This window comes from Notothenia rossii (genome assembly GCF_949606895.1).
Source record: "Notothenia rossii genome assembly, chromosome: 3".
Lineage (NCBI taxonomy): Eukaryota > Metazoa > Chordata > Actinopteri > Perciformes > Nototheniidae > Notothenia > Notothenia rossii.
The window spans coordinates 66428119-66436575 of record NC_136901.1 but is presented as its reverse complement, the minus strand read 5'-3'; the positions used below and the strand labels follow the sequence as shown (position 1 = coordinate 66436575).

The window sequence follows — 8457 nt, the reverse complement described above, 5'->3', positions numbered from 1 at the left end:
TAAAAGTAGAAGTTACAAAGTGAAGGAATACTTTGTTACGTAAGTAAAAGTCCTGCATCAAAATGTGACCCAAGTAAAAGTACCAAGGTATTAGCAACAAAATAGACTTAATATACTCATTATGCATATTGGTCCATTTCAGAAGTAGTGTCAAGTAATTACTTTTCTAAAAAATAAGTTTTCTATGAAACACAGATCTTCTGCAGCTTAACTAATCAAAAACTGTGCATTGGAGTATGATTAATATCTTTCTGTATATGGCCCACAATTAAATCCAGATTGCTGTCTGAGGATATGATTGAAGATATGATTCAATGGGCATCAAGTGAGGGCGGTGTTAATGACCCCTTCCACACTTCTTCCCCCATACTTCCGAGTCTCATACCTGGACTAAACCCAACACACATCTTACATCTAATCAACCTAACTTGAACACAGCCTTCAACTTTTTTCCGAATACACATCTCTACAGTTCTGTGACAACAAATGGGGCCAATGGCGTAAAGGGAGCAGACAGAGGGAAGCAATGATCCCTTCACGGACCATGACCATATTCAAATTTGAACTTCATTTTGATTTAAACTACCAACTGTAAAGTTGTGTATCTGTATGTTTTTGCATCTTGCACACTTGCAACGCTATTTAGTTGACAAAAGTCTGCAGGAGCCCACAGACTAGGTGAACAAGATTCCGGGAAGGATCAAATTCTCTCTTAATTGTTTTCTGAGGCGCTTTAGTGCATTGGCACACTATCCAATATATGACAAAACATTTGGCAGCACACACCGAATGCTAATTAACCATGTGACAGATAGTATCATAAAAGTGACAAGTCAGAGGCTGGATTCCAAATGTGTTAGTTTTATCCTCTCTGGAATACTCAAAGAGATGAAGACACATCAGCAAAGATACTCCACTCTTGTGGATTAGGTGTGCCTTGTTTTTAACAGACTAACACCATTTCCAATTTAGTAACAGAAAGTAAATACTTGCAGTTAGGATTCGTTTGTATGCGCATTCATGTTAACTCAAGACTCATTTGAGAGCCATTAAGTCATCATGAACTGTAATAAACTGCAATAAATTGTGTGTTGGATAATGATTTTAATGTGCTGATTCCACTCTATTATCATTGCTATTGCTATTGTGTTTCTTACACTACAAAGCTCGACTTTTCATAGAAGGGAAATGATAGCTAATTTACACTACTGGCTTACATTTAGGTGAACCGGTGGGCAATGTCAGTGAGTGAGAAGGCACATCATCAGGGCTAAATGAAACACAGCCATGATAGCGGTTATGTTTCACATCGTTCGACACGTTAACATATCCACTGTGAGAAAGAGTAATTGGGTTGCAAAATATTGAAAGGTATTCACCCTTTCACTCTTGTCCTACATGTTTGTAGCAAGCGTGTATCACTGTTTTATTTTGTCCTTCTAAAGCCAAAACCAAAAGAGACCTCCCCAAATTGCTCTCAGGTATTCAATTTACAACGACAAAGTGCTCTTATTCTCCACTCTTACATAACACTGCCAATTTCCACAGCAGGTAAACTTTATGCGCTTTGTAATGCCATGTGTTTTCTTTTTACTACACTTTTGGTACCGGGTAATTTTTTCCATTTCTTTTTTCTACAATATCTCTCAAAATATACTATCCTGCTCTAGCCTGCCCTACTGTGAATAATGAAGTTTGTTGGAGACAACTTTAATAAAAGTTATTGAACAAAACTCATATCTAACATTCTAACATTTGGGCTGCTTGTTTTTCACACACAGTGGGATGGGGAGTTAGAAGTCCATTGGTTAAGTCAGAGGATGCTGCCCTGCCACTCAGCAGTGTGAAACACTCTATTGTTTCTTCTTTTGCTCCCTCTTCTCCTTTTTTCTCCCCCTGTCTCATCCTCCATCCCTTCATCCCCCTCTTCCTCTCGCTCTGGCTACTTTACCTCCTCCGTGGCCTTGTCACATTCTCTCCTTCCTTGCCTCTCTCCCTCACCTCGCCCTCACACTCTCTGTCCATTCCTCTCGCCTGTCCTTTGGCTCCATGGCTTTGCTCTCCTCTCCGCTGAATATCACTAAAAATCCACAAGGTGGGGGAACTACCGGGCAGTCCATCCGCCACGAGAGACGTCTCGTTGACTGATGCCCCCCATCTCTCTCCAGCTCGCACTAAATCATCCCCACATGACTGATGAATTGCTGTGTTGTCTGGCTGCGTGTTTGTTACAGAAGGTGCATTTATGAGTGTGTGTGTGTGTGTGTGTGTGTGTGTGTGTGTGTGTGTGTGTGTGTGTGTGTGTGTGTGTGTGTGTGTGTGTTTGTCTGTGTGATGGATGATGCATGAGGATATAGGCTGTTTAGTTTGTTCCAGGGTTGAGGCAGCTGAGCTTCAGTAGCCCAGCTGCATTACAACACACATGCACACAGAAATAAAGATTAGTAAAAATATTAGACTGTATATATAAATGAAAATATATGTGAGGGGGAAGCTACGGAGTTGTGGGGTAAGGCAAATAACAAGTGGATGCATGGGGGGGAGTGTTAATTGAATCGCATTCAGTTAATTTAAGGGAATCCAGATTTCGTAGCACCGCCCCTGCACTATACCATACATGCAGTTTAACACACACTGGCTATAGGCGAAAACACATGCAGTCCTGAAGTCGTACGTGCAAAAACTGCAAGAGCCCCCGCTTGCCCCCCCCACCCCCTTCAAAGGTAAGCACGGAATACCGGGGCATGCCCGAGCGACGCATTCAACTGTCAGCTCCGCTTCTTCCGGCAGTTTCCTTGAGAGTTTATTAAGGGGGGAGCCCGTGGGGGAGACATGCACCGTCGCATGTGACTGTGGCATAGGTGCGTGTGCCTTGTTGTGACCCGATAAGCACGGCAATCTGTGCAAGCTCCGCGGATCATAACCCGAGCGGAGCCCCCTCCTCACCTCCCCCCATATAGGCTACAGCCGCCCACGCGTAAAACGCCTGAAACATACCCTCTCATGCACATTAAATATTCCATGATCCGGTGAGGCAATAACACCATTAGAGCAGTAGGCATGGTCGTGAGACGGCTGTATGTGCACGGGTATACGCAGCATCCCTACACTCACATTTTGTCTCTCATTTGACACCCAGGGAAGCGAGAGGGGGAAGCCAGGGAGACCTTTTTCGTGGAGCAGCGGTACGCACGGGAGAAGCATAAATCACCCGCTGACATTCAGGCCTTACAGAGAAAACGTCGACTCTTAAATCCACCATGAGCACTCGTGGTTTTTAAACGTCTCATCAGGAAGATTTAATCTAATAGGCCTGGAGGATTAGAAACAAAATCGCGGGTCTGAAGGTGTGCACTCGGCCTGGCAAAGTTACCAGCCTGCTGTGTCAACCTATCGATGACCTGACTCAAGATTTGTAATATAACTACATCGCTAATACCACCTTTGATCACCAAAGACGCGCATTTATAGTCAATTAACACCAAGACAGAAAGCTAACAAAACATAATTCATCCTCCGAGTCACAAGTCCCCCATAGCATCCTCCTCTCCCCTTACATCGCTGCTTACATTGCAACATCATCCCGTGACACAATCCACATCCACAGCAGCAGCACAACACCAACGATAGCAGTTTACGCGTATTTACCTTTATGTCTGGCTTTCGCTGTCATTGTCACACTTCTTGATGTTTCATTGGAACAAGACGCTAATCTCCACTCTCTCCCTTCCCTGCCTTTCCCTCTCTCTATCACTCTCAGTTGTGTGCCTCTGTAGGGTGTTATTATTCAGTAACGCCAAACCACCGCTAGGAGTGGAGCGCGTAAATGGAGCTATACATAGAGGAGGAGAGATCCCCCCCTCGTTAGAAAATGGGGTAATGCCTTGGTGAGGGGGTGAATTCTAATAGAATAACGAGGGAAGACCCCGATTATGGCGTGGATACCCACCCTTTCCCCCCCCCTTCTCCTAAATACGTTCAAAAGCATGCATAGGCTTCTTTTATTATGGTGCTAGAATAAGAAAAAAGGGATGGACTCAAATAAAAAAAAACGTGCTAATGATACACACTGGTGCTACAGGGATGCAAACTTAAACAAATAGGCGGGTACCAAGCTGCTGTGTTGGCATGCTTGGATCCCAAATGTGTTATTTGTGTGTCATCACGTTGGGTAATGTGTAGTGGTGGAGGAGACTCTGGGGAGATTAAGAGGGCGAAGAGATGCCTTGGAGCGAGGAGAGACGCGCAGGCTCTGCCTTTCCAGGACGCCTCTCTCCGTCAGTTGGCAACACCCCGGAATGGCGAAACAAGGAACTCCCACGCAGATTCACGCACACGCGGGAACGCATACACAGACGCAGACTCACACTGCCATCATGTGGATGCATTAATTGCATGGCTTTCCCCCTAACAGCCACCCTGGAGTGTTTCTGCGTCACGTGTTGCTGTATGCTATTTGACAGAAGATCCCATGGATCTACAGCAGGGATGGGCAACTTGGATGGTGGTGGGGGCCACATAATGTGTGGCCACCAGGGGCCGCAGATTCACTTGGAACACACACACAAGGCGGCGCGTGAGGCTCAGGTTTGGCAAGGCTACTTTTTTTTACCTGACGCTGCCCGCCCGGCGTCTATAGAAAAGAGATCAACTCAGTGAAAGCACCGCCTGCTGACCAATCAGAGCTCAGTGTGCGGAGTTTAAATATATCAAGTCATATTACAGGATAAAGGAAATACAGTTTAAACTGCCGTATGCAGAGAAGAGGCCGACGTGTCGCACTAATTATCATTCATATCACACTGATATCACATCATCAATCAAATAATCGATCATATAATATCACAATATTTCCTTATCTGAGTCAGCTTCTCGAGCCGTATCTGGCCGTGCAACACTTACATTGTCACATACTGTATGCAGTATTATTTTAAGCAACACATTAAGTTAACGAAACACTCAACTCAAATGTAATTAAAGTCAGTTCCACTCGTGTCTTAGACGGGGCAGTATCATAAAACTGTTGTACGCATTCACACTCTGTAGTTTATTTATTTTTTAAGTTGTTATGTATTCACCTTGCAGGTGCAACTATGTGGCTTGTATCCAGGATTATATGTTTAAGTCATGGATGTTTAAAGTTCATATTTGTCTAATATTAGTTTACTTTTCATTAATGAAGTATGACGCTATGCTGTCAATACACTTGTCCCTATTTGTGATTGGTGAAATGTAGCTAACCCTGCCCCTTTCACGTGAACGCTCTCTCAGCTGGAGAGAGAAACCCTGTTTTGATTTACGGAGTTGATAACCAGCTTCGTAGGACCGCTTAGCGAGATGTCGTTTGTTAGGGTTAGTTAAGATAACTCAAACATATCCAGGGTCTGTTGAACTAGCTTCGTGGTACAGTTTTACAGCGCTAATGTCAAAGACAAACATTATACATTATATTTTTATTTTACCAGGATGCAATGACACAAATATTTCGGAAGGCTTAGCCTTCCCTAGCCTACAGTACCCGCCGCCCCTGATCCATGTATTGTATGTAATTATTAACAAATGACTAAATCTGACATCTTCCTTGAAATGTTACAATCTTTCAGGGAACATCCTCTAAGCTCACTAAACAATATCAGTTCACAGAAATGTTATTCAATTTTCACAAGTGGCATGTTTGTATTGAACCGGTTATTTAACAGTGAAATAAAACTATTTTAAACTATTGGAAAGCACGGAAAATGTGTGTGCATTGAGATGCACCATAAAGGTGACATAAACATGAAGTCATGAACACTAACCCAGACATTAGTTGTCTAACTTGAACCTAAGGGAGGCGTGTGGGGCAATGGGTTGAGCAGGGCCAGCCCTGACCAATTTGCTGCCCAAGGCATGTTTTTAGCTTTAATTACGTTGTTTATAAATGAATCTGGGGCTGCAAAAAGAGGAGGGTCGCATGCCCGGGGGCCGCCATTTGCCCATCGCTGATCTACAGAATCGTTGTTTTCACTCCTTAAAACTGCACAGCTCTTCCATTGTTTAATAATCTACATTTCACACTTTTTTTTCTTGTATTTTTTAATATATGTTATAATCTACATGTTTTTTTCTACATTGTATTTTCTTCTTCTATTTTTATTTATCTTGCTATGTTTATTTTTGCATATATACAACCAAAGTAATATCCTTGAAAAACGGTGGTGGAAGAAGTACTCTTCTACTCCGATTATTTACTCAAGAAAAAGTAGTCTAAAAGTACTCAGTTACAAGTACACATCATGCATTCAGAATTGTACTTAAGTTAAAAGTAAACAAGTATTATCACAACCAGCTACTTTGAGTACCAAAAGTATTTATGCCGAATGGACATTTTTAGCAGATATTTCTTAATTATTTATTTTTTAATGTATAAATTATTGGTGCATTAATGTGTTCATCACTTTAATTTTGCACTTCGTGAAGGCGTGGTTTACTTGAATTACTTTTTAACTTTACTGGGTTCCAAGTAAGTTGTAAGGCTGTATGGCTTAGTACACCAAATGTATCAACTGTCAACTGGATAAGTGTTGAGGCAAAATAGGAGGTCTGGCCGGAGGGTGGCCATGTTGTTACCATGTTGGCACAGAGGCCAGATATGGCGCTTTTCCACTACAGCGCAGAGTGTGGTTTAAGCGAAAACGCAACCCGTTTTTGGCTGCGTTTCCACAAGGGGTAGTTCCGGCTAGCGGGTACTTTTTCACAGTTTTCTGGCTCTCCAAAATCGAGGTTCTTTCCGGGCCAACAACCGGGCTGAGTATGCTAAACTAGTAAGAGAATCGCTGGCAACTACAACAAAATGAACCTATTTTACCGTGATTTAATTGTAATACACGTTTAGAAATGATGCCGAAGTAACAACATACTGACACCGGTTAGTAAAAACCATGAATTAATGCTTTAACAAGTCTGAAGACAGACGGCAGGCGAAAAACCTTTTAAAATGCGTGTTTTCTGAATGGAGATCTAAGCTAACGCTGTATATGCTTTGACCGTCCAAACTCGCAACAACGGCGTATACAGACATAAATAAACCAGCGACTGTATTCACCATGACACAGACAGTCTGTGGTATGTACTTGTTTAACTTTTGTCTAGTTTCTCTCATGATGAGCTGTGAGTTGTGAGCTCTGAGGGCTAACAGCTAACGGCTGATGTTGGTTTTGTGTTTCGCATTGAAGATGACGTCACGGCTCCACCTACACTGCGTTACTATAGTTACTACCCCAGTTCCTAAACTGTAATGGAAACGCAGCATAAAGTGAACCTGGCCTATCAAGGCCTAACTATACCGTACTAAGCCGTGCGAGGCCCTGAAGTGGAAATGCGCCATTAGTACACTAAGGCTCAATCCCAAACCACACCCTACCCCACACACTCCCCCTCCGTGACGGAGTGAACTCCGTGGAGTGACACTCGCAGCTCAATGAGGCTCCCGTCTGTCAGATGGAGGGAGTAAATACAGCGTCAAGCTTTGGGACAAACTCCCCTCTCTTCGGCAGAAACAGGAAATGCGGTAACTGTATGTAACAACGGTTTCAAATCAGCATCTCTTTAAAATTACTGATTAGTTACAAAGCCCTCAACAATCAGGCCCCCCCCCCCTACCTCACAGACCTGCTGCACCACCACACCCCTTCCCGCTGTCTACGCTCATCAGAAGCATAGACTGTACTGTATATATAAAGATCAGAAGCCAACCCCTTATCCATCCCCACCCGTGTCAAGCACCGGACCTGGCGGGACAGAGCCTTCTCCGTCGCTGCCCCCTCCCTCTGGAACTCACTCCCACAGCCCATCAGAGACTGCACTGACCTCCCCACCTTCAAAAAACGTACAAAAACTCACCTCTTCAATCTGGCTTTTAATGTGTGATTGTTTTTGTATTGCTTGATTTTAATTTTACTTTAACTATATTTATTTGTTGTTCTTCTCTTTTCACTATCTTTGTAAAGGGACTTTGAGCACCTGTAAAAGCGTTAACAAAATAAATCTATTATCATTATTATTATTATTATTATTATAAGTGGCCAGGTCTGCATTACCAGTGACAACAACTCACTGGTAGCCTAAGAAGACTGCTTAATACACTCAAATTAGTAAATGTATCACTTTTAAAGTATTTCTGCAGCAACATATCTCCATAGAGTTAATCAAATACAAGGCGATTGAGATAAATACTGATATGCATTAAGCCTGGCTTTAGTTGCTCAATTATTATCTTTAAAAAATATATAATTATATATATTGTTTTATTTCTGACTTAACATATAATATTGATCTTAAAACATAAATAAATGTGTTAATGTCTCATTATAAACAGGTATGTTTTGGGGCTGCAGTGTTAATATGAAAATTGCAGCATTTGCAGGCTTTGTTTACCTGTATAACAAGTTTATTTGACTGAATAAAGATTTCAATGTC

General features: G+C 42.5%; 1 protein-coding gene across 2 annotated transcripts in view; it reads right to left on the bottom strand.

Moving 5' to 3' along the window:
• The window catches only part of ppp3cb (protein phosphatase 3, catalytic subunit, beta isozyme), a 46941-nt gene extending 43150 nt beyond the window's left edge, over positions 1 to 3791 (bottom strand). For both annotated transcript variants that reach the window (XM_079669073.1, XM_079669074.1), the window contains exon 1: positions 3649 to 3791. In XM_079669073.1, coding sequence (XP_079525199.1) covers positions 3649 to 3673 — 25 coding nt within the window. In that variant the 5' untranslated portion in view covers positions 3674 to 3791. The remainder of the gene's footprint in view (positions 1 to 3648) is intronic.
• Positions 3792 to 8457: the final 4666 nt, after the last annotated feature.